The following is a 27,626-nucleotide window of genomic DNA, read 5'->3' on the forward strand; positions in this document are numbered from 1 at the left end:
AGAGATGAAGGCCAACTTTCCGGTCCTTCAGCAGCCTCATCGGTTCCTAACAGACCACTCAGTGGTGTGATGGACGACACACCACACACAACATAGAGACTCACATCGACAAGCAAGAAGGGACTTGCTCGTAGCCTCTTCCCATCTAACAGAATAAACACTAAGATGGGCCAAAGTCTGTTCGGTACCACCATCAGCCCGCTTTATTCCTGACTAGAAGAACGTGCTCGCCGACAATCTGTGCACAACATCTCAGATAAGGTATACCGAATGGTCTTTGGATCACCTTGTAGCTGACAAAGTCCCAACTTTGTGGGGTCCTCCAATTAGGGATCTGTTCGCAACGCTCCTCAATCTCAGGCTGCCATTGCTCCCCAGACCTAGACCCCAGGGCTCTCTGGCAACAACGGTGGCTACAACAATGACGTTTACGTCTCGTACTGTACATGTTTTATCTGGAGAATGACACTCAAGAAGGCTAGAACATTGGTCAACCTCTTAAGGACTCTCCTAGCTCTGCTATTACATTATGCAAAACTGTTTCCAGACCTTTTGCAGCTCCTGATAGTCTCTCCAAGAGAACCCTCTCCACATCACAGACAACCCACTTCGACACCTACCACAAGCTATAGCTTTGCTATGATTGTACGCCTGGAAACTACCCAATACCTCTTTTGTGAAAAGGTTGTCTAGATATCTGAGGAATTTCTCAGCATCAGTCTACCAGGCAGTATAACGTCTTGTGTGGTTGGTGTCATGTGAAAGTGTGTCTCTCCACTCGATACCTCGATTCCAGCAATAGGAGAATCCTCGAGTATATACAAGAGGAAAAGACCCCCTATTCAGTTTCGACAGGTAAAGATGATCACTCAATCTTGATCCTTCACCTTCAAACTGAAAGAAAGGGACACCCTCTCATCGATAGACTTTTCCTAACTCATACAGACTTACAACTTGCCTTTCCCCAGTCGGAATTGAGACCTTCCTCTCGGAACATGGTTCAAATTCTCCGATCCCTAAAGAGACCTCCTTATGTTCCACTTCACCAGGCAACAAATTTTCTCCTGATTTAAGAACACAATGTTCCTACACACTTGGACAGCAACCATACGAGTCAAGGAACTTCATGGATTTCTCTTTCGACATCGCCCATTATTGAGAAGGGCGAAAGAGAATGTTCAGTTTCGTCCCTGAGTATGTCGCCAGACACAGTCTCCAGAGTTGACAGATACTACACAAGTCTCCACTCGGTAAGGGACGATCCACATCATCTGTTACTGTACCCAGGGAAAGGTATGTGACTTTAACTAAAGAAAACGGCAACAGCCCACCCGGGTCCCTTCTCTAGTCATCAGCACTGGGAGAGACTAGAGGAGGATCACCAAAACATTATCTCGACATGACGACAACACAGTGTCAGGGACATAACTATGCCCCTGGTCCTTCTTAGCAGATTACTCTGTGACGCAGGTTTTACAAGAAATGATGTGAATGCTCAAGGTGACTTTCACAACCTTTCTCCTGCAAGACGTGACCCACAGGAACTCGATAGGATCTCTATCGGTCCGGTGGTGGCTGCACAGCAGCTGGTTGTATACCTCAAGCTCCTTATTGGACAAGTAGCAGAAGGTTGAGGGCACTGTTACCCGGTTTTAGTCTGTGTGAATGAAAAGATTTGACTGGCTCTTATTCTTTTCTTCATCCTACCTTCTTGTGGGAAAAGCAGCATCCTGGGTTCTCTGCACAAGCTGACCTCAAACCACTGCAGGTAAACCATGCTTCATTGTGTACCTAGTTTTAAGCTAATACTGTTGCATCCCCATACCCTGGCGAGGTGGTATTGGGAAAGTCTTGGTTACATCAGGTTTTTCCTACATAGACTCAGAATAACTTTACATAGACAGTCACACTTCTGCACGTCTCAACACACAGCTTGCGTAGGCCATGGACCTTGCGTAGCAAGGTTTTAGCGAGGGCAGGACTCCTTATTTTTGAGTACTAACATACTCAGATAAGGAGTCCCCGGGCAAAGCCAAAAGCCAGATTGGCAAGGACGTCCACCCTTCCTAATGGGTGAGTTACCCCTAATAAATAGCGTGGTTGGTATTCCAGTTACGGAACAAATGACAAATTTGTAGATAATTTGTATTTTTCCTAACTATACAAACCTTAGGTATTTATACAAACTTGCCCGCCATCCCCATCCCCCTTGAAGTCCCACCTCCAAGCAAAGTGACTAAATCGCAGGTGCGTGAACGGGAGTGGTAGCAAGCTACCCCCCCTCCACCCCCACTAACTCGCGGTGTGGGTAGTTAACCCTCGCTAAATTTTAATGGCTCGTCATTTCAGCTCCGCCAAAAGTTTAACCCCTAATGAATAGCTAAGGTTTGTATAGATAGGAAAAAGACAAATTATCTACGAATTTGTCATATTTTAACTTTATACTGCTTAGCTTCTGAGGATAGATAGATTATGGTTCTTTTTAAAGCCTATGCCAGGGTAGTCTAAAGATTGATAATTAAAATTTTCCTTTAACAAACAGCTCAAAACCAATACCACTCTATTATTGCCCTGAGTTTCATATTAGTTACGTTTCTCTTTTCAGGGCAGAGAACAACTAGTTAGAAGTCTCATAGATGACTACCGCAGTAGATCACCTTACGTGGCTTACCTTGTTCGGAGTCGTCAAGGATTGCTAACAACTATTGCACATCTAGAGAAGTAAGGACAGTACTCTAGTAATGTGATTTATGTGTGGTTATATTTTGGTTTATATCAAGAATTTTAAAGTTCTTATGCATGTGAAGATTATAACCTTGTTGATTGTCCTAATTCTTGAAAAAAAAAAAACAGGATAATGAAACAGGATAATCCAAAATGAGTTTGATATCAATGTTTGTTCTTATATGAATACAAATCCTCCTCATTTTAATGGGATAAGCTATAGGCACACTTTTGTTCTGACCATAAAGAAGAAAATCTGGTGGGTATAGCAACAGTGTGTGGTTACACCATGCCACCACTCGCATCGGTGTGACGATGCAAGAGTCACATTGCCTTTGCTTTGGGTCGCCGAAGCAATTGATGTCTGTCTGCTTTGTTCTGAGATTGTGACTTTTTCTGAGTGCTGAACTAGTACTTGTGAGAATTTGTGATGGTCTTGAAGGTCGCCCATGCGGCACCTTCGTGAGCCATATGGAGACTGATCCCCATCCTTTTTATAGGCTAGGGAAAAAGATGTGTTGTGGATTCCACTTGCGAGGTTCGCAAAATGGCGTCCTCCCATTGGGGAAGAAATGTAAACATAGAAGTAGGTAACTTGGGTAACATCAAAACGAGCAACTGACATTAACTCACTTTTGTTTTTCACATTTGGATGGCAATTAAATTTTAGGACACGCACAAAAACAAAGTAATATACTTGAGAAATGTAAAATGAAACTTTAAAAAACAAAGATTACTTCTGGCATGGGCCATATCAAACCAAGCTGAGTACACCGCCAGAAAACACTAGCAAGTAATCTGAGAACTACTACTACTACTACTACTCTCCATACATTTAAGTAAAGGAAGAGTTAAATAATGTAGACAAGCCTACTTTATTTCTAAATGAATAAGTATATTAAGTAAATATGAATATTGTAGATATCCATGCATAAATCGACATTTAGATTGAGCTATGTAAAAGTTGAAGATGAATTTATCTTATGTCCGTAGTATAAAAAGACTGATAAATCATGAAACCATCTGTGTACTCCTATAAGTTAGGTTTTGGTTATGTAAAGATGTTATTACAATTTTATTTCACTTGTATATACTTAGAAATCCAAAATACAGTAAACAAGATAAAACGAATTCTATATAGTATTTTCCCTACATACGATGCACAAAATGGAAACCATTTTGTTTGTTTACGTTTCATCACCAATCACAGTCTCAGAGCCGCTGGTCTTTTGATAGCATATTTTTTTATACTACTTTTGGAAGTGGTTTTAGAAGAGGTAGGGGTTGTATGAATCAGATTTTTACAGTTAGGCAGTTATGCGAGAAATATTTAGCAAATGGTAAGGAGGTGTATGTTGTGTTTATGGATCTGGAGAAAGTGTATGATAGAGTTGATAGGGAAGCAATGTGGAATGTGATGAGGTTATATTGAATTGGTGGAAGGTTGTTGCAAACAGTGAAAAGTTTCTACAAAGGTAGTAAAGCATGTGTTAGGATAGGAAATGAAGTGAGCGATTGGTTTCCAGTGAGAGAGTGGGGCTGAGACCGGGATGTGTGATGTCACCATGGTTGTTTAACTTGTATGTTGATGGAGTGGTGAGAGAGGTGAATGCTCGAGGCCTTGGACGAGGATTGAAACTGGTAGACGAGAATGATCATGAATGGGAGGTAAATCAGTTGTTGTTTGCGGATGATACTGTACTGGTTGCAGACGCAGAAGAGAAGCTTGGCCGATTAGTGACAGAATTTGGAAGGGTGTGTGAGAGAAGGATGTTGAGAGTTAATGTGTGTAAGAGATGTACGAGAAGGGAAGGTGGTGCGAGGTTGAATGTCATGTTGAATGGAGAGTTACTTGAGAAGGTGGATCAGTTTAAGTACTTGGGATCAGTTGTTGCAGCAAATGGTGGAGTGGAAGCAGATGTACGTCAGAGAGTGAATGAAGGTTGCAAAGTGTTGCGGGCAGTTAAGGGAGTGGTAAAAAATAGAGGGTTGGGCATGAATGTAAAGAGAGTTCTATATGAGAAAGGGATTGTACCAACTGTGATGTATGGATCGGAGTTGTGGGGAATGAAAGGGACGGAGAGATAGAGTGTCTAAGGAGTATGGCTGGAGTATCTCGAGTAGATAGGGTTAGGAACGAAGTAGTGAGGGTGAGAACGGGTGTAAGAAATGAGTTAGCAGCTAGAGTGGATATGAATATGTTGAGGTGGTTTGGTCATTTTGAGAGAATGGAAAATAGCTGTTTGGTAAAGAAGGTGATGATTGCAAGAGTGGATGGGAGAAGTACAAGAGGAATGCCAAGGTTTGGGTGGATGGATGGCGTGAAGAAAGCTCTGGGTGCTAGGAGGATAGATGTGAGAGGCAAGAGAGCATGCTAGAAATAGGAATGAATGGCAAGCGATTGTGACGCAGTTCCAGTAGGCCCTGCTGCTTTCTCTGGTGCCTTGGATGACCGCGGATGTAGCAGCAGTAGGGGATTCAGCGTTATGAAGCTTCATCAGTGGTGGATAACGGGGGAGGGTGGGCTGTGGCACCCTAGCAGTACCAGTCGAATTCGGTTGAGTCCCATGTCAAGCTGGGAGGAACGTAGAGAGGAAAGTTCCCCTTTTTTTTTTATTTGTTTGATGTCGGCCACCCCCCAAAATGGGGGAAGTGCCTTGGTATATAGATGGACTTTCAGAATGAGAAACTCTACACCATTTTTATGGTGAAGATTATTACTAGGCCTTGAGGCAAATCTTTAGACAGAAGGAAGTAGATATTTTTTCTTTGGATGAAATCTCTATGCTGATACGGAGTTTCGAGCAGAGCTTTCCTCTAGTTGAGGTGAGTCCACCTTCGTTGAACTCTGTGAAAGTCTTGCATTCTTTAGAGAGGGTATCTTACGAACTACTGAGGTGAGCCTCAGATGGAACTTTAGCCTAAAAATAGTTTTCCTGCTTGCATTAGCCTTGGCTAAGCGAGTCGGTGAGCTTCATGGTCTCTCTTTCAACATCACCCATTCAAGGGGGTTGTAGGCAGGTCTCGCTCTCCTTCGTCCTTGAGTCTGTAGCTATAACCCAAGCTCCATTGTTGCCTTATTCCTGGTTTTTTATCCTGTCAGATTATGAGCCATGGAGAAGTAACCAATGATTCTGATCAGGTATTACGCTGCTTTATGAGAGCACTTAGGGGCTATTTCAAGTGGACTAGATCAGTAAGACCTCGCCTGCAGTATCTTAGTAAGCACAGGAAGAACGAAGAAGATCTCAAAGAACACAGTCTCCTCTTACTAAAAGAAGTTTCTTGAACGCTGACGTCTACTTTCTTGAAAGGGGTATAAGTGAAAGTCCATGACATGAGAGGTATCTAGCTTTCAGAAGAAAGTTCTCTGTGGGGCTAGATCTTAAGTCTGGTGTTTTGAAACGCCAGACAATGTTCGCCGCCTACTAACCTGCTAGATGTGACCTCCTGGTCTATGGATACGTTCTCCCTTGGATTTGTTGTAGCTGCACCGCAAAGGATTTAGCTCCCTTGACTACTCTTACAGGACCAGTAACTTCAGATCAAGAGCTGAGTTACGAGCGAGTTTGGAATGAAAGTGAAGACTAAGTGGTCTTTCTTTCCTTTCACTCTTATCTTCTTGGGTACAGCTCAAGGAAACCTCACCAGTTGGACTTGATGTGTTAGTTAGGTAAGCTTACTCAGCTTGTAGCTTTTCTGTATTCAAACAAGGGAGAAAGTTTTTCCCAACACTACGAGAGAGAGAGTGAAATAGACAGGCAACCCAATAACCCATAATGTGGTGTACAAGGAGTAGTGTCAGCAAACCTATTGCTCTGCCAGGTTTACAACAGAGAGGTTCCAACTCTGGTTCACAGCTGTTTGGAACCTTTGCCCTTTCAGCATCCCAGATGCACAAGTCTCGAATTCATGGATTAAGTTTTCAGCCAGTTGGAACAAGGTTTTCCTCCCACTTAAAGATGAGTCTTCTAGGTAATGGTCGATGGTTTGCAATTCTTCAGGAATAAATCACAAATTTTTAAAGTTAATTGTATTTTTTCTTACTATACAAACATGAGTCCTTTATTCAAACTTTCCAACAAACACCAACCACCCACAAAGTCCTGGCTGCCACCTAAGTGAGTTGTCAGTGAGCAACCTGAAGGGGCTGCTGCCTCCCCACTGCTCAGAGGTAAGTACCTGCCAGTTGTTTACACCTTGTTATAAGTTTTAAATGCAGTATTCCAGCTTTGCTGTTACCTATTCTCCTTGCTAAAGGACTTGAGTTTGTATAGTTAGGAAAAACAAAATTACGTACTTCAAATATTATTATTATTATTATTATTATTATTATTATTATTATTATTACTTGCTAAGCTACAACCCTACTTGGAAAAGCAGGATGCTATAAGCCCAGGGGCCCCAACAGGGAAAATACCCCAGTGAGGAAAAGAAAAAAGAAAAAAAGAAATATTTTAAGAACAGTGACATTGAAATAAATATTTCCTATATGAACTATAACAACTTAACAAAACAAGAGGAAGAGAAATAAGATAGAATAGTGTGCCCGAGTGTACCCTCATGCAAGAGAACTCTACCCCAAGACAGTGGAACACCATGGTACAGAGGCTATGGCACTACCCAAGACTAGAGAATAATGGTTTGATTTTGGAGTGTCCTCCTAAAAGAGCTGCTTACCATAGCTAGAGTGTCTTTTACCCTTACCAAGTGGAAAGTAGCCGCTGACAATTAAAGTGCAGTAGTTAACCCCTTGGGTGAAGAAGAATTGTTTGGTAATTTTAGTGCTGTCAGGTGTATGAGGACAGAGAAGAAGAATCTGTAAAGAATAGGCCAGACTATTCAGTGTATTTGGAGGCAAAGGGGCGAAGTGAACTGTAACCAGAGAGAAGGATCCAATGTAGAACTGTCTGGCCAGTCAAAGGACCCCATAACTCTCTAGCGGTAGTATCTCACCGGTGGCTGGTTCCCTGGCCAACCTACTACCTACAAAATATGTGTAATTTTAATACACAGAAGTCTCAAAGTTACCTGATCCTTGTCAGATTCAGAGCTTTCACTCTTCAGAATGTCAGGTTTTTCTTGTATTGTTGCAGCCAGATAATCTGCAACAACATGGCCCTGAGAGAAGGTTAGGAGTGAAACTCTTTTCACTTGATCCTTGTCCTCAGAGGTGCATTTCTTGTGTAGAAAAGTACAGATTGTCATTAATTGAATTTGTTCTTCTTTGGATTCAGAGTATCCTGAAGGTTCAACTTATACTAGAGTGACAGAAGACACTTATTCACCCTTTCGGATGCGTTCAAAGTGGAGGGACAGCAAAGACTCGTAAACCGCAGTTAAGAGATTTTTTGGTTCCCATAGGCTTTCTCTCAAGAGAGATCGTAAGGATCCTGTTTCCTCTTTCGTCAACTACTAGTAGCAATGAAAGTTTTGCAGTAGAGGGCAAAGTTTTACCCAGGAGATATAAATCCCTGGTTAGGGGAAACCGACAAAATTTTTTAAACTCCTAACCTTTTCGAGAGCGGCTGGGTACGGTGTCTGGACAAGAGGAAAAGAGACATTATGATTCCTCTCGAGAAGAATGAACTCTGAGATGGTGATCCTGATTCAGTTGGACAGTTGCCACAAGCGGCTGGTTCAAATAAGACTTAATCCGAGGAGGCAGAGTCTGAATCCTCCCTTTTACAGGTCCTGGCCTTCATCTGGAGAGTCAGTGGACTTGGTGAAGCCCTAAGATCTCCGATAAAGGCAGAAAGGTGGCTATATACCAATTATGCCGTGCCTCCCAGGGTTTGAGGCAATGACCTGAACTCCCTTGGTCTGAGCTAGCCAAGGAGGCATTCAACTAGGTTGATATGCAGGTTCCAGCTTTTAAAGACTCCCTAAAGGCAGGCTGGTCTTCTAAGATCCTACCACCATCCTTTTTGAAGCAAAAGTATTATTTAATCCAGGGCTCGCATCTCTTTCCTCTACCTCTGAACTAGGCGGTCACTAACATGACCCCATCTATGTTGGCTTAAACTGGCTAGGAGCTTAGCATATTACATTTACAGCTTTGAAGGCCTCGAACATGGAGACCACAGCAATGTCTACCTTTCAGGTGGTTTCATGGTTAGACTTCTGGTTAGTTACAGTGGGATATTAAGCCTCATGAAGACCTCTCGGAAACTGGAAAGAAGAGTCGGTTCAAGGATCTTGCACTGTCGGGAGTAAATTTAGTAGAGTTTTTGATTCACTAGGAAGTTAGCCAGTTGGCCAACTGGATTCTAAAGAAGCAAGACACTGTGGTTTCCAAGTTCATGAAGCAAGTGGATCAGAGATAGGTACCGAACCTAAAAATCTCACAAATCAAGTACCACCCCTGTTTGACTTGGAGCAGGTAGAACTGACAGCTGAGAAGTGGAGGAAGTAGAATCAACATTCACTTCTTCACCAGGTGGTATTGTTCAGGAGGCCCAAACCTTCCTCCTAGAACAACAGTTCCAAGTCATCTCGCCTTCATAAATAATCTTCAGGACTAGCTCCTAAATCAAAGTTGAATGGGAGTAATCTCAGAGCTGCACCATTGACATTGCTGAACCCTACTGCTTCTGGTAAGACTTTTAGCCAGTTATGAGCTCGGAACCACTGTCGCAGAAGGAGAGGTAATTGACGCCCTCATTCACACTAGGGCTGGCAATTCCTCCACTCAGCCACCACCAATCATGTTATGCCTGGCTGAGAGATGCATGATGTGGCAGGCAATATCCTGAGGCGGATCAGTAGATGGTGAACATTCTTCGGTTTTTATTACAGCCTCGTGTTCATCAGCTCTTCCCTTCCTCTCATTTTGGGTTCAAGGACCTGGTCCTTCTATCCACCAGGAATGAAAAACGATCTTGCTCTACATTTAGAGGCACAGAATATGCTGCTAAAGAGTGCTTAGAAGAAGTCCAAGATAGGTCTCCAACTTTGTTCAGCTGTGTTTTAGGGTCGAGAAAGTCTCAGAGGGTTAGAGATCTGTAATAAACTTCTCAGTCCTGGATGAGTTCATCCACCATACTCAGTTCAGAGTGGAGATGCCCAACAGTCAAACATGCAATAAGGAAGAACGACTTCAAAATCTCACTTGATCTCAGGGATGCATACATCCAAAGCCCCATAGATTGTTCTGCAAGAATATGTCTACACTTTGCCCAAAGGGAGCAAAGTCTGTCCTTTTAGACTCTTCATGGCCACCCAAGTGTTCACGCACGTATTTATGTTTGTGTCTGCATGGTCTTATGCCAATGGAATTCGCATCTTCCTGTACAGGTAGTCGTCAACTTACGACCGAGATAAGGACCGAAAGACGAAGTCAATCTGGATGTATGTCGAACTTAAAAAAGTGAAGTTTCTGTAGATTTATTATGCTGCGTCATGACTCTGTAAGTCGGACCTCGTTAATCTGGGTTTCTTGCTTCGCGATTTCAGTTTTTTGTAGCCAAGGAAAAAAAGAAAAAAAATCTTTGTGATGATTCTTTACCCAACACTAAGAATTTGATTTCTAATAGTTGGCAACAGCATTGTGATAAAATTGAAACTGGACAATGATTTCAAATAGCCCGTGCTCATTTACACTCGCAACGCTGTGCCCATTATCTTTACACCCAGCTGGTCATAGCTCTCTGTACAGTGTGTATCCATTTATTGTGGTAAGAAATTGCAGCTAAATTTGAAATAAACAGGATTTTGATTAAACGGTGTTTCACTAACTGTATCCAATAATAATGCATGTAATATTCATGTTTTAGTACTGTATTTATTATTAAGAATATAGCGAATTATAATCTCATGTATTGTTAACATTCCAGCTGACTGATCAAATTTGCGTAGTCCATCGTCAACCTAGATTCATTTTTACGATATTATCCCACTATGACCATTCACTTTCACAGAGATACCTCACTGATATAACCTATCATGCATGTTAATATGATATCTCCAATTTGTTATTGTCTTTCACTTATAATTATTCTATCCTTAATCCTTTTCCCAATTCCTTCCCAAATCCCTTTCGTACATTTACTTTTCTCTCCCATACACATCTACAATGTATCTTTCCAACTCTTTTGATTCTCTTTTTTGCAATTTCATTCATCTTCTCTTTTCTAGCATTCATTTGTCATTTTCATCTTAATAATCCTTCTAAACCCCTTTCTTATCCCTCATTCCACGTATTCCCAATTTTTTTTTAATTTCTTCTTGCATTTCCCAAATTCATTGATTTTGCTAATTTATTTAAATTAGCATAGATTTGGCGGAGGGAATATGCAAGGAGAAGGAACTTGGCTACCGCCTTCCCCTGTCTCGTCTCTTTGTCATATTGTTTCGTCCTTATCTCTCCCTGGTGTTCACTTAACAGTATCCAATAAAAATGCATGTAATGTTCACATTTTAGTATCATATTTATAATTAAAAACATAGTGAATTATAATTTTATGTGTTGTTTACATTCAAATCAGCTGATCAATCCTTCCTAGTCCATTGTCAACCTCAATTTTCAGATCAAATAACCCTTATTATTAAGGCTTGCTACCGAAGGATATTTCATATTTACTAAAAGAAACAATTATTACTAGAGCTATCATTTTCCAATTCATATTAATTCCAATAGTTTTATTTGAAATGCTTCTCTCATATTTTATTTACTTGTACCATGAGTTAAATCGCACAACATTAACCAGAGTTTTATTCATGTTGCCGACGCACAATATTTTATAGTTTTTAGCTCTGTGGTGCTTGATTATAAAACCTCAGTAGAGACATAGCAAAGAAACAAAGATTTCATTTATTACAGAGAGAGAGAGAGAGAGAGAGAGAGAGAGAGAGAGAGAGAGAGAGAGAGAGAGAGAGAGAGAGACAGACAGACAGACAGACAGACAGACAGACAGACAGACAGACAGAGAGAATACATGAATGATTTGAAGTTTTTTGGCATCTTGACATCGAATAAGAGAGAACTAATACTCTCCCTAAATAATCGATTGCATTTCAGAAGCATTATTGCATTTTAGAAAATTATGATTATTTAAATAGTTAATTGTGCTTTAATAAAATATTTGTGCTTTTGTTTTAAATATGGGTGTACTTGATCAATATTAAGTATTTTAGTGATTTCATTAAAGCTCTAGAGAGAGAGAGAGAGAGAGAGAGAGAGAGAGAGAGAGAGAGAGAGGGGGGGGGGAAGGGGGGGGGGGAGGGGGGGAGGGGGGGGGGGGGGCAGGCTACTGCAGGATATTTCATTTTTCCCTAAGAAACAATTATTACTCGACCTATCATTTTCCAATTAGCATACTAATTTCAATAGTTTTATTTGAAATACCTACTTCTTTCATATTTTATTTATGGAGACAACACAAAAGAAGTTGCGTCATGCTTCAAGGGTAGCAGCATAGTCTACGAGTCTTGAACGAAAACACGGAACATTTACAGTAAGTACAGTTAAGCTCTACTGTAGTAATATTACTCTACATATGTTACAGTAATGTACACTACAGTATCAGTGAGTATTAGGTTACAGTACAGTATTACTAGATAGGAACAACTTTTGTTATACAGAAGAGTAAGGGGATGATGACGACTCGGTAACTTTACCTTAGCACAATTCTGCACTGTAACCTTACTGTGTCCACTACATAGTGTATATGTGTGCAAATGTACTGTCTGTACATATGATTATAAACTGTTGTAAAAACCAAGTTAAAACAATATTAGACAGTATTTAATGTGTTAATCATCAGCTTGGGCACCCTCTTGTGGCAAGGAGCAGTGACTTTTTAGGTTAAGAGTTAGCCCACCCTAGTGTAGTATTTATTCATGAAAATTCGCTTATCGCGCTTGTGTCTGTACCTAACTCTCGTGAAGAACGAGGCTTGACTGTAATCACCTAAGTCATATTTAATCAATATTTGTTTGCTGTATATTATTTAATTATCTTGTTTCATAGGATATCATATGCTCTATTAAAATTTTGTATTATATTTTTAAAATTTGGAAGCATTTTGCCCATCAACAATTACCAAGTTTTTTATTTTTGCTTAAATTTGGTTGTGATGAGGTATCTCAAGGTCCTGCTAATTTTTCGAGAAATACGCATATAGTTTTTATACAGTTTGTTTATAGCCATTATTATTAGTTATCATATGAATACATTCTCTCTTTCTGTGTCTGTGTGTGTATGGGTAGTTCATTTTTAAAGCTTCCTGCAATATTTAATTTTTATTTCATTATCAAGCCTTCATTTTTCAATAGACATTATTGTGTTCTATTGTGGTTTATTAGAGCATTATTGTATTCTGTTTTCCAATGTATTGTGATTATGCGCACATACGAAAAAGCAAGAGTATTGTTTATATAATTTCTCTTTAACTTGTTAAAAATACCTTTGTAATGAATATTACGTCAGCATTAATATGTTATGGGATATCACAATTTCCATACTCTCGTTTATGGCCCTTATTATTAGTTATATAAATCTCTCTCTCTCTCTCTCTCTCTCTCTCTCTCTCTCTCTCTCTCTTCATAGCCTAAAATATCCAATTTCGTTTCGGAAGCATTATTGCATTCTTGAATATTACGATTATTTAAATAGTTAATTGTGATTTAATAAAATGTTTACAGTATGTACTTTTGTTTTAAATTTTGTGTGTATTTTATCAATCTAAGTATTTTGGGCGCCGTGATCAGATCAGCTGATGCACATACGAATCAATAACAAAGAGTATTGTGTATACTATTTCTCAACTTATTCAAAACATCTACTATATAAATTTAATATAGTATTACATAAGCACCGATGTGTTATAATCTATCGTAATTTTCATAAGATACATTTATAACTCATCACAGTATTAGTTCTCTCTCTTATTTGATGTCAGGATGCCAGAAAACTTCAAATTATCCTTATTCTCTCTCTCTCTCTCTCTCTCTGTCTCTCTCTCTCTCTCTCTTTCTTTTGTATATCCACATCACACAAAACACACAGTGTAGTTAAATACATTACATTTTACTGTAAATATTAGGTAAAGCAAACAATAAAATATCCTACTGAACATTACGTTGTACAGTAGGACATCAAAAATGGATTGCATCGGAATTGATGTGGTCCATTTCGGATATCATAGTGTACAGTGCCGAAATATTTGTATGTAAATTAGTACTAGATGTACGGCTGGGTAAAGTATACAGTACTGTATAACACAGTAAATAAATTTGATTTAGAATATGAAATGGTTTACTTTGCTGTACGTATGAAGACTATTTATCATGATAAAACATTGCGTAGCCGTTCCCTGCATTTGTTAGCGGTCTCTCTCTCTCTCTCTCTCTCTCTCTCTCTCTCTCTCTCTCTCTCTCTCTCTCTCTCTCTCTCTCTCTCTCGTAAATGAAATCTTTGTTTCTTTACAAAGTCTCTGTTGAGGCTTTATATAATGAAGCACCACAGAGCTAAAAACTAAAATATCATGTATCGGCAACATGAATGAAACTATGGTTAACTTTATGTGATTCAACTCACAGTACAAGTAGATAAAATATGAGAGAAGCATTTCAAATAAAACTACAGTGAACCCTCGTTTATCGCGGTAGATAGGTTCCAGTCGCGGCCGCGATAGGTGAAAATCCGCGAAGTAGTGACACCATATTTACCTATTTATTCAACATGTATATTCAGACTTTTAAAACCTTCCCTTGTACGTAGTACTGTTAACAAACTACCCTTTAATGTACAGAACACTTAATGCATGTACTACAGTACCCTAAACTAAAACAAGCACAAATATTAAAGGTGATTTTATATCACGCATTTCCTAAACATGCTAAAAAGCATGATAAAAAATGGCAACCAATGTTTTGTTTACATTTATCTCTGATCATAATGAAGAAACAAACTGGAGGTAGAGCTTTGCTTATTACCCAGACATATTTCCCATACTTTTCCCTTAGAACTACATCACATCTTCCTACTTTAGATATATAGATATATATATATATATATACTGTATATATATATATATATATATATATATATATATATATATATATATATATATATATATATATATATATATATATATATATGTATATATATATATATATATGTGTGTGTGTGTGTGTGTATATATATATATATATATATATATATATATATATATATATATATATATATTTATATTTATACACATATACATACCTACATATATACATAAATACATGCATACATATATATATATATATATATATATATATATATATATATATATATATATATATATATATATATATATATATATATATATATATATATATATATATATATATATATATATATATATATATATATATTACTGTATATATATGGGTTATGGAAAAAATCCGCGAAGTGGTGAATCCGCGATGGTCGAACCGCGAAGTAGCGAGGGTTCACTGTATTGAAATTAGTTTGCTAATTGAAAAATGATCGATCAAGTAATAATTGTGTCATTTAGTAAATATGAAATATTCTTCTGTAGCATGGCATAAGGGAGTTATTTGATCCAAAAAATAAGGTTGACAACTGACTACGCAGGGTTAATCAGCTGATTTAAATGTAAACAATGCATGAGATTATAATTTGCTTTGTTTTTAATTATAAATACGATACCAGAATGTGAATATTACATGCAGCATTATTGGATACAGTTAAGTGAAACACCAGTTTAATCAAAATCCAGTTTATTTCAAATATAGCTGTAATTTTTTACCACAGTAAATGGATATACACCGTACAGAGAGAGCAAGGACCAGCTGAGTGTAGAGATAGGTAGTGGTGCGTAGCACTCCAAGTGTAAAGGAGCACGGGCTATTTGAAATCATCGCCCAGCTTTAATTTTATCGTGTTTTTATGAGAATTTTTATTTAATAGGCATTGCATTGTTCTTGACAGTGAAAAACCGAAACCGCGAAGCAAGAGCAGCCATTAAAGAGGGCCAACTGTACATACCACTCCTGTTACCTCCCTCCACTTCCCCAACGCTGATAATCAAGCCTCTATTTTCCTGTATGGCTACGTGATATGATGCAAAAACTAAACACATTCATTTCATCAAGAAAGCCTGAGAGTGAAGGCTGCTTATGCCATATGAATTGATACCAAAAACAAACCCCAACAAACTTTTGAAGGCAAACTTGAACATTAAATTAACCCCTCAATATGTGGATAATTGTAACTTGAATCTTGTTACTCAACTAAACAGTTGAGATGATTTCTCAGGCACTGAAACACAGCCTCTTTATTCTAAAGGCGACTGTAGGAAAGATGGCGACTGGGTGCAAGTTAGTGCTTAGTTAGCATTATCTCAGGCAGTAGTGATCTCAACGATATGTCATCGATAGCCAGATGATTTTAGCAATTAAGGTGTTGTGCCAATTTCAATATTGCTGAACTTGAGGGTGTCCTTTATACACAGTTGAGTCTGTGCTTTGTAGGTAGAAACATATGATCTAGAGCAGGGGGTACAATATTTCTTCGGTATTCATGTTGTATCGGATTCCCTGTTCTAGCCTTTTACAGGAAATTCATTGGTGACCACACAGCACCTTAAACCCTAAACAAGCCCATATGGTGCAAAAAAACTTTTACTGTATTTGCAGAACTATGCAATATTTGTAACCCAATACAAATTTGTATTCTCGTATTCATAGTGTCTTCTCATACAGTAGTGATATAATTTTGGACAATAGTATTGTAATATTTAGGATTTATTTTTACTTCTGTTAGTGGACCCGTAATGTATATTTTTCATATTTAGATATGCATATGTGTTCTAAGCTAAAACATTTTTATCTATCATATAGCTTATCTTTCTTTAATTGATAAAGTTCAGGTAGGCACAGTGAAAATTATGATAGAGGTTATGTTTGGTTGACCCCTCACAGTATTACGAGATCGGCAATAGAGAAGCTAATTCTACCTTATAAGCTTCAATTTTTTCAGTTTCCCATTCTTTGTTTTTTGGACTCAGGCCATGTCGTCCTGATGGAAGGATTCCTTTAGGTAGCCTTCTAAGGGATATTTGCTACAGTGATACTCCCAGAGAATTAACCGAAGATCTCCAGGATTCTAACTCCTGGCGCGAGTATCCAGTAAGGGATATCGCATAATATCGGGACGTATACTAGATACGACACATATTACTCTTCACCCCAAATAGATTTAACTCTTTGATGAAAGGGGGAAGAGTGGCGAAAGAAGGGGATGCCGATCTAGGTATCCGGTGGACCTACTTCCCCATTACTACTACGACTCCATTCCTTTTCTTGTAGCTCTCTAAGCGAGTTGTGCTCCCGTTAACCGGATGTTGTGTTACAAGTGTTTGGAATATTCATCATGCAATCTCCAGCATTTTCATCCTTTGGAAAGTTGAGTATTAATTCTTTCCTGTGTATAATTTTAGTCTCCCTTTTCACAGTTAAATTTCGATAATTTAAGTGTGTTTAGGTGAGCCTTGCCAAGACTGGAGGCAGCCATTTTACGACTGCTGTTGCCCGTTACTATTGCATTTTAGTTAGTCAGTAGGGCAATATTTCCCAGTATTAAGCTATAATGTTAGCTATTTAGGCTAATTATACAAGTGGTGATCTTGCATACATTAATTTTATTCCTCTTCCTATTATGTGACTTTACTGATCGTATATGGCGGGAGCCCCGGCAGTACTAAACCTTGGCCGGGGATCCTACCAGAGCAAGACTACTCTCGCTCATTTATAGGTTAGTAAAGTCATTCCCTATGTTTAGCCTCACTATCATTCCTTATTGATTCGGATGAGAACTTACATTCTCTAGAATCTATGGATAAGGTATGATATACATTCTCTCTCAGAGAAAAGAGGCTAAACCCTTCCTCCCTCCCTGAGTGCTGCCGCCACTACAGGCGGCAACCACCGTCTTCTTCATTGCCGTCGAGCTCCGGCTTTGATTTAGATAGTAACGAACTCAGGGTGCCCATGTCTTGACGCCGATGATGTCTCCAGCAAAGGAACCATGTTTCCTCTGCCGCCGACGACATCGTTAGCACAGGAAGCCATGCTTCCTCAGTTCACTGTTGTAGGTAGGCGGCATACCTGCCGCCACCTTTCATCTCAGTGAACTACAAGACCCTTACCCTTCCCTCTTTTATCCTTTAGTGACATCATAGCCGTCACAATTCTCTTTCGCCGGTATTCTGACAGTCATCCTGGCTTGCTAGGTTGACTGCATTACCGGCTGGTACCCTGCCGGCGGCAGTTAGTTCAGCCGCCCCAGCCATGTTCCCCCTTTCTTCCTCCCTTCACAGGAAGTGAATATCATTGGGGGGAAGATTTAGCCTGCCCTGACGGCTGCCAGTGGGAAACCTAACTTACTTTGAGAAGTCCTCATCCCTCCCTTGGACTGCCATACACAATTGTTGCCGCCGCCGGCAGCCCTTTTGTGGATGGGTGGAAGCCAGAATCAGACAGATTCTTATCCCTTCCATTGGAACTCTCATTCGAGCAAGGAGACAGTAGGCGGCCTGCTGGTCCTCCTACACTTCCAATTGTTATATAACCCTAATAATAGGAATCTCTCCTTCCTCAATGCTTTTTCTCTTTCTATCAGTTAGTGCCGCCAGGTACTAACCTAACCCCAGCAGTGTGCCGGCTAACTACAGTATACAACTATACAGTAGTACACATATTTTCTAACATACTCTGTGTTTCCTGTCGTAGTCTATTGTTGGGACCACGATTTTGTGTTGAGGCTGAGGCTGAGTACTCCCCTAACACCTAGATAGTTTATTTCGATCATCAGGACCTTAACCCTTTTACCCGCAGGCTATTTGGAAATTACCAACCCTCTTTTTTTTTTTCAAGCACATTTTGCAGTATATTTTTTTAATTTGCTCTAACAGCCTTAATTTTTGTCATAGAGAGGTCAGGTTGGTCTCATTCTCTTGGAAAATGTCTGAAGTTTCTCAAAAAATTATCAAAAATATGCAAAAAATAATTTAAATAGCATTTTTTTGCAAGGACGTACCAGTACGTCCATGGGGGGTAAAGGGATGAATTTTGTGAAACGTATCAGTACGTCCTTTGGGGGTAAAAGGGTTAAAAAATCACCGATCAGTGATAATATATACTACAGGTAGATAATGTTGGTATAGTGCTTACTAACCCTAACTCTAGTCCCTAGAGTTTACTCCTACCTTGTATTCTCCCCATCAGGGAAACTAAATATTAATTACTGACGGAGGTCTCAGCAATGGCCTGGGAGGGGAAACACAGATATGTGTCTTTTCTACTTCCTTTCAAGCTTACTATCATAAGCTACCATAAACGATAGTAATTACTATTGTTGATAAAAATTGTATGCTTTTATATCACTGATATAAAAAATTATATACTCATTGAGCCCCTTTTCCTTTACAGGAGGAACCAATGGAGAAGTGTGGAGCCTTAGCCTGCAACCACAAAGTCAAAGACTTTTGTGGCCACACGAAGTGCAGGACTCGTGCCCCCTGCTGCATTGTGTCGGGAGTCCTCAAGTATTGGGACCCGAAGGGTTGCCCCACCTGTTCGACCCTGCTGGACAACGGTTTCGGGGAAGCTCCCTCAGTGAACATAGAGACTAGAGATACAGTGAGGGAGACCCTTCACAAATGGGTGAGACTAGAGATACAGCGAGGGAGACCCTTCACAAATGGGTAAGTAGATTCCTCAAAGAATTTTCAGGGACCGTACTTACCCGACGACTCCCTAAGGTGCCTACTGTTCCCCAAGACTTTACCAAATGCGGTGGTGCCCCAGGAATAGGTCTAGTCTTCCCTCATACAACTGAAGATCGACGGGGACATAGACAAGGCACTGGAGGTCCACCAAGAAAAGATATCAGAAGTGTCCATTGACATTGAGGACCTACTACAAGGAGGCCCCGAAGAAGACGTGGAATATCCACAAGCGGAGGAAGAAGGATCCGTTTCAACGGCAACTGAAGACCCTCAGTTCGCCGTGACGGCATACAAACCTATGCCGTCAACCTCTTCAATCCCAACTCCACAACCAGTGGCACATGCCGTCAAGAACGAAGAGATCCTCACTTCGATTCAACGGATGATGGAGTTGTTCCAAAAGGTACAAGAGACGATGAGAGAATCACTCAGACAGCAACAGATACCATTGTAAGAGAGGACGGACCGCCCTGGACCTACCAAGAGCTCCACTAAGAAGCCCCTTAAGGTGTTAAATATCTCTCACCGCTCCGAAACCAACCCCTGGAGGTATGCAGAGCATATTCCCATGATGAATGGGAAACTATTCGTCTCGGAGAAGTTGGGGACCAAACTGATTGAAGATCTTGAGTTCTGGCCTAACTTTTCAGCTTACCCAGAATGTTACGTGAGACTGCGGGATGAACATACGACCCGTGAGGAAACGATACCCAAAGAGGTCATTGTCTTCGAGTATGACAAGGCACAAGTCATCCTCCTGAAAACCTTGAAAGGAGCTGGGTACTCCAACTCCAAAGTCTCAGCACTGAGCAAGAGACATCCCATCTTTCTTGCTCCATCCTCCATTTCTTTCCCCTTTTCGGAGAAAGCACTAGACTTTGCTGTGAAGGCAGTCGACAAAGGCAAACCCTGCCCAACCCTAGAGGAATGCAAACCATTCTCTCTAGCACTACCTGCCTGCGAGAAGTGGAAGGATGTCCACCTAACCTTCTCCGTCTCTAAGTTGGATCCAGAGATAGCAGGCCAGCAGTTCAATGAGAACCTTCCGAAGTTGCCAGACCATCTTCTGAGGAGGGATCAGGAGACAAAGGAGTGACCTGCGGCCTCCCTTTCTCATCAGAACTGCCTGGAAATGAGTGCAGGTCTACAGAATGCCCCAGAAATGTTAATTTTCCTGGCTAAATCCCACATGGGTACCCTTGTGAAAGACTTATATACTTTCCTCAGAGCGAGGAGAGCCTGCAGAGAGTTCGTTTTGGCCTCAGCGACCATAAGACACGAACCAAGGAAACTGATTACCTCGAACATCTGGGATAAAGACCTTTTCCCACAGGAACTGGTCCAAGAGATCATAGCCAGAACAACCACGTAGAACTGGAACCTTCTTCAAAAGTGGGGCATGACCTCAAAGAGGAAATCTTCCTCAGACGGAGGTCCCCAGCCTAAGAATAAAAAGGCAAGGAGACCACGCAGACCTGCACAACTTCCTGTCGTGACTATGACCACGATGCCTCAGACCACTTTCTAGATGGTCCCTCAACAACTGGTAGCCCAGTCGCCAGTGTTTAACCCCAACCTTGAGAGGCAGTCAACTTCCTTTCACCTTAGTCAGAAAGGAAATGGCCCTAAGAGAAGTTCGCCCGGAGGTGACTCCTCCTGTGGCCGAGTAGGACGTGGTCAGGAAAACAAATCCACATGGCCACCCATCCAAAGAGGGGTTCCAGGTAGGAGGCAGACCGTATCACTTTCGGGATTGCTGGACCTTCAAATCCCTGGGCCCACAGCCTATTAACGAATGGACTCGGGTGGAAATGGAACAGAACTCCACCCCGTTTTCCAGAATTCTTCCAACACTCCACCCCCTCGTTAGAAGAATGTACCTCAAAACTCTTGAACAAGAAGGTAATAAGGAAAGTGAAGTCTATCAAATTCCAGGGAAGGCTGTTTTGTGTTCCCAAGAAAGAGTCATTCTAGACTTGTCTCCACTCAACAAGTTCATCGAGAACAACAAGTTCCGGATGCTTACTTGGCAACACATAAGGACCCTTCTACCAAAAGGAGCAAACACAGTCTTAATAGACCCAACAGATGCTCACTGGCATCTTCCATTGAGCCTCTCTTTCTCCTCCTACCTAGGATTCATGCTACAGTAATGCCCTTCGGACTGAATACAGCCCCAAGGATATTCACGAAGCCGGCAGACACAATCGTCCAGCAGCTACAATCCGAAGGAGTTCAAGTACTAACATATCTAGACGATTGACTGGTATGAGCAGCATCCAAGACTACTTGTCTGCATGCAGCCAACAAGGTGATCCAGTTCCTGGAACATGGGCTTCAATATCAATCGCAAGAAGTCTCACCTTCCTCCAGCTCAGAAGTTCCAATGGGACTTAAAGTCACACCACCTCTCCATTCCATCCAAGAAGAGGAGAGAAATAGAGGGATCTGTCAAAAGACTAATCCGTCACAAGAGGATTTCAAGACGCCAGCAGGAAAGAGTATTGGACTCTCTCCAGTTTGAGTCAGTGACAGACCCAATGCTAAAAGCACGTCTAAAAGATGCGTCAGGAGTCTGGAGAAGATACGCATCAAACGCTCGAAGAGATAAACCAAGGTTAACCCCAACCCTGTTGCGCACGCAGTTAAGGCCGTGGTCATCAGCCAAGAGCCTAGCACGAACAATTCCCCTGCAACCACCACAACCATTAATGAAGGTACGCATGGACGCTTCCTCGAAAGGATAGGGAGGCCATTCTCACGAGAGAAAAGTGCAAGGGAATTGCTCGCACCAGTTCAAAACTTTTCATATCAACGTTTTGGAAGCTCTGGCAGTTTTCCTGACGTTGAAAAGACTTATCCCCTCACAGAACAATCCACATCAGATTGGCCTTGAACAACGAAGTGACAGTAAAATGTCTAAATCGACAAGGATCAAGATCATCTCACATCAACCATGTGATATTAGTCACCTTCCACCTGACAAGTAAGAAGGGATGGCACCTATCAGCAGTTCACCTACAAGGGTTCCGCAATGTGACGGTAGACGCTCTATACAGGCAAAAGCCCATAGAGACAGAATGGTCCCTAGACGCAGACCCATTCTCCTTCACCTCGGAAAAAGTCCCGGAACTGTAGACTGACCTCTTCGCAACGAGCGACAAGAAGAAACTACCTCATTATGTAGCCCCTTAGATGGACCCTCAAGCTGAGGCGATGGACACCATGTCCCTCGACCGGAACAGGTGGAATCACATTTACCTGTTTCCACCAACCATTCTCCTGCTTAGAGTCCTCGACAAGCTAAGATCCTTCAGAAGGACAGCAGCAGTAGTGGCCCCCAAATGGCCCAAAAGCAATTGGTTCCCTCTAGTTGTAGAACTGAAACTGAAACTGTTCCCTCTGCCAGACCCAGCATTATCCCAACTGGTCCAGAAGTCGACTGTCTACACTTCATCCTCGAGAACCAACAACCTACATCTCACGATTTTCTTGCCCTAGCGGCGAACAAAAGGTTTAGAATCTCTAAGGATAAAGTTGACTTCATCGAAGAGTATAAGTCAAGTTCGACTAGGGGACAATATGAATCGTCATGGAAGAGATGGGTTTCCTTTGTGAAATCAAGGGAACCGACAGAAATATCGATAGATTTCTGTCTAGCTTTCTTCATATTCCTACACGAACAAGGCCTGGCTTCTACTATGATTACCTCGTGTAAGTCGGGCCTGGCTAGACCACTTCTGTACGCTTTTGGAGTGGACCTCTCTAGTGAAATCTTTAATAAGATCCCAAAAGCATGCAGTAGATTCAAGCCAGCAGCCTCACCAAAGCCCATCACGTGGTCTTTGGACAAAGTCTTGCACTCTGCTTTGAACCTAAATGAGAATTGTACTCTAAAGGATCTAACACAGAAAGTAATTTTTCTGTTTGCCATAGCCTTAGGGGCTAGAGTTAGTAAAATAGTGGCCTTATCTAGAAATGAAGGCCATATTCAGTTCCTAGACACAGGAGAACTGAACCTCTTTCCTGATCCTGCCTTTCTTGCCAAGAATAAGCTACCCACCAAGGGGTAGGGTCCTTAGAGAATCTGCCCACTGAAGGAAGATACCTCTCTGTGCCCAGTAGTGTCTTAAGGTCTATCTTCGAAGAACTTCAGACTTCAAGGGAGGACAGCTCTTCAGAGGCGAAGCCTCAGGATCAAACCTATCCCTAAGACAACTGAGAGCAAAGCTCACCTACTTTATTCGCAGAGCGGATCCTGACAGTACACCCGCAGGTCACAACCCAAGGAAAGTTGCTTCTTCGTTGAACTTCTTTCAACGTATGGACTTTGGAAGACTCCGATCCTACACTGGGTGAAGATTATCCAGGGTCTTTTACGAACACTATGCGAAGCAAGTACATGAAATAAAACGTTTTGTGGTCGCAGCGGGTAGTGTTATAAAACCCGTCGTCTAGCGCTGCGATGAACAGTGAACTGCTTTGGGACTTAGCAGTGCATCGGGTGCATGGGTACACTTACCCTCGAGTGCAAATCACAACGATGATTAACACACTGTTCCATATAGGTGCATATCTGACCAATAACACCAGTGCCGAGTGAACGTTTGCGTCACAGTGTTTATGCATTCCCAAAATCTGTACAAGTCAGACAGATTTGGTTTCACATCTCCATTGAGTGGCATTATTCCGATAATGAAATTACATATTTTTTCTACAAGAGAAAATATGGACCCTGATGTGTTTTCAAATGCTGGATCAGATTTATACCCTTTTGTAATTACAGTACATTTGATAATCTAGTTGCAAAGTAAAAATACTAAACATATTTGCGTCTTATTGCTGTTATCTCAGTTGCAGGCAAATAAAACATGCTAGAGTTTTTATTAAACCCTAGAAGGCCTAGAAGGGCCCAACTTGGATCCTTATTGTCAATCTCGACACTTTCCCTGCAGGGGGCAGGAAGCACTAAACCAGTTCCAGGTTTAGTGGAAATGACAGTTAACTGGAATTTCACATACAGGTCTAGCAGACCAGATAAGGAAATCCATTCAAGGTAGAAGGCACATACACACACCCACAGCTATAGTAATTTCAAGGTCATTCTCTAGTATGCTTCCATCAGGACGACATGGCTTGAGCCCAAAAGACGGATTTTGAGAAAAGTGAAAAAATGTATTTTTCGGTGAGAGTGCCATATCGTCCTGATGGACCCTCCCTTTGCTGACTCCTCCCAAAATTACTTTATCTGCGGCCATTTCTGCTTAACGACAAGAAAAGGAATGGAGTCGTAGTAGTAATGGGGAAGGTGGTCCACCGGGTACCTTCCTTCACCACTCTTCCCCCTTTCATCAAAGTGTTAAATCTATTCGGGGTGAAGATTGCTATGTGTCGTATCTAGTATACGCCCCTGATATTATGCGATATCATTTACTGGATACTCGCGCCAGGAGTTAGAATCCTGGAGACCTTCAGTTTAATTCTCTGGGAGTATCACTGTAGCAAATATCCCTTGGAAAGCTACCTAAAAGAACCCTTCCATCAGGACGACATGGCCCTCTCCCCCAAAAATAGATTTTTCACATTGCTCAAAATCAGTTTAGTATAAAGGAGTTGGTTATGTGGTGCCTGAAGCTTATAGGGAGCTTTATAAGCCTATCTTAATACCAAATGATGTCATATTCATTTGGACTCTTAATAGAACTAGTAGAGGCTGAGTTTAAAATCATCACTTGCATTGCTACACAACTAGAAAGTTAGCCTGTCCTCCATTGCCTTCTGTCCTGGCAATGCCCTCTCCTCATGTGTGATATTGGTCCAGTTTTGGCATTTCCTTCTAAAACAGGCCTGTTTCATCATTATTAAAAATCTGTTGGGGAAAAAACTTATAACAGATTCTTTTGCAGCATCTTTTTTTATAGATTACTTTGCAACATCTTTTTTTTGTGCAGATGCCTTTTCAACATTTTTTTTATACTGACTGCTCTCCATGTCTCACAATAGTATATATGTCCAAAGCAGTCATGATTTGCTTTAAACACTTCACTAAGATCTTCACTTGTTCCTGGCATTTCTTTTTGAATATCAACATGCAAAACTTTTGCCTTCTTGAAAATTATATCCACTGAAACACTGTCGCCAGCTGTTTTTCGTTTATGCATATGAATAGAAAATTTTACACCTGCTCTTATGTTGGCAATAATTTTTTTATATAAATTTCCCCATTTCCAATATTTGCTGATTTGATGGGTTTTTTTTTTCTCAATCATCATAATTGTAGTTTTTGGCATATGGTAAACCTCTGTAAGATCAGTGACATGCATTGATTTCTTACTTTTTTATGATCTCTTTTTTTTTTTTATCTTGTGAATACATTTTGCAGCTTGGATTTTTTTCAGTATCCTCCTTGTCCCCATTTTGTATGAAGGAAAAAACTTCATGTTAAAGTCACAAAAAATTAAAACCAGAGTTGTAGCAAGGGTTGTGACTGAGGATTGGTGCTTTATGTAAATTGTGAAAGTAATTTGTGTATGTTGAGAGTAGAAAGCATGTCGTATTCCAAGATATTTTCCTTGTCAAAACACGACAAAGACCAAATATGACATATTCCATACAGTTGTGTACTAAGGTATGACTATATTTCTACCTAAAGATTCTCTCTTCTGATTCCTCTATTCCTTGGTCTCTGGTTGTTAGTAGGTCAATGTTTGTCTATCTTAATGCAAAATTTTTGGGATCCACACAATGCACAGATAGGTTTGTGTTGGAAAAAATATCTATCTTAAAATCATGTGATTATTTATGGTTTGGGGATTCATTTTTTTTTATCTAGTTCATAAGTTTGGACATTATTGAATGGATTTTTCTGCTCTGTGCATAGTAATTATTTTTATATATTTTCAGACTATTAGCACGAATAAATGCAGATACAGAAGTTATATTATCATCCATAGTCGGAGTATGTTTACGGATGTTTTTGGAAAGAAGAGAAGAAATAATAAGTCAATTCACTCATAAGTTTGCGTTGATCACAGATCCAGATGAAAAAGTCCAGTTAGTGGAGAACCTTTTGGGTCAACTTTATTCTGAATTGGAGCGTGATCCCATGTGGATAAGTAAGTATTTGAATTTCATTTGTTAGCTTATGGATCAGTATTTATTAACATGATATCGGGAAAACTCACTTACTCATTCTTTTAATTCATAAATTTCATTGTTATTAATTTGGTAGTCTAATGAATTACAGATCATCAAAGTAATTTTGAACACTTCATAAAGATGATGCTTCATATAAACCCTGTTATTGGCTGTAGTGGCCTTTAGACAAAACTACCAATTCTAATTTCTGTTACTTGAATTTATAATTCCTTGAAAATGTTTGCAAATATTGAATGTGGTAGATTTATTGGAATGATTTGTAAATGGTAGTATAATTTATTACAAAATAGCTGCAGCCCTATATATATATATATATATATATATATATATATATATATATATATATATATATATATATATATATATATATATATATATATATATATATATATATATATATATATATGTAATAATATTATTTTTACTATTATTATTATTATTATTATTATTATTATTATTATTATAGTAAGCATAATAATAATAATAATAATAATAATAATAACAATAGTAATTATAATAATAATACTGCAATAGTAATAATAATAATGATATTAATATCATTATTATTTATATAGATAATATATATATATATATATATATATATATATATATATATATATATATATATATATATATATATATATATATTTATATATATATATATATATATATATATATATATATATATATATATATATATATATATATATATATATATTTATATTTATATTTATATTTATATTTATATTTGTTCCAACACCGAGTACTTACCTCGAACTACTTTCATAGGAGAATCCTGGGATCTCTCAATCACCGACCAAGAATTTTACGTAGTTGCCCCCCTCTCCGCTGCCTCTCAAGGGCGTTCCAGGGCGTAGGGATACACGCCCAGGAGCGACCCAGGTCACGCGTGTGGCCATGCTTTATACCTAGTAAGCTCCTGGTCGCGGCGTAGATAACATCTCGCCGCTTTCTCGCTTATCCTGGCCGTTCACCTTG

General features: G+C 39.9%; 1 protein-coding gene across 2 annotated transcripts in view; it reads left to right on the plus strand.

Moving 5' to 3' along the window:
- The window catches only part of Gapvd1 (GTPase activating protein and VPS9 domains 1), a 494,617-nt gene that overhangs the window by 381,549 nt on the left and 85,442 nt on the right, over positions 1-27,626 (plus strand). For both annotated transcript variants that reach the window (XM_068389833.1, XM_068389834.1), the window contains 2 exons: positions 2,606-2,721; positions 26,373-26,584. In XM_068389833.1, coding sequence (XP_068245934.1) covers positions 2,606-2,721; positions 26,373-26,584 — 328 coding nt within the window. The remainder of the gene's footprint in view (positions 1-2,605; positions 2,722-26,372; positions 26,585-27,626) is intronic.

This window comes from Palaemon carinicauda, chromosome 16, assembly GCF_036898095.1.
Source record: "Palaemon carinicauda isolate YSFRI2023 chromosome 16, ASM3689809v2, whole genome shotgun sequence".
Lineage (NCBI taxonomy): Eukaryota > Metazoa > Arthropoda > Malacostraca > Decapoda > Palaemonidae > Palaemon > Palaemon carinicauda.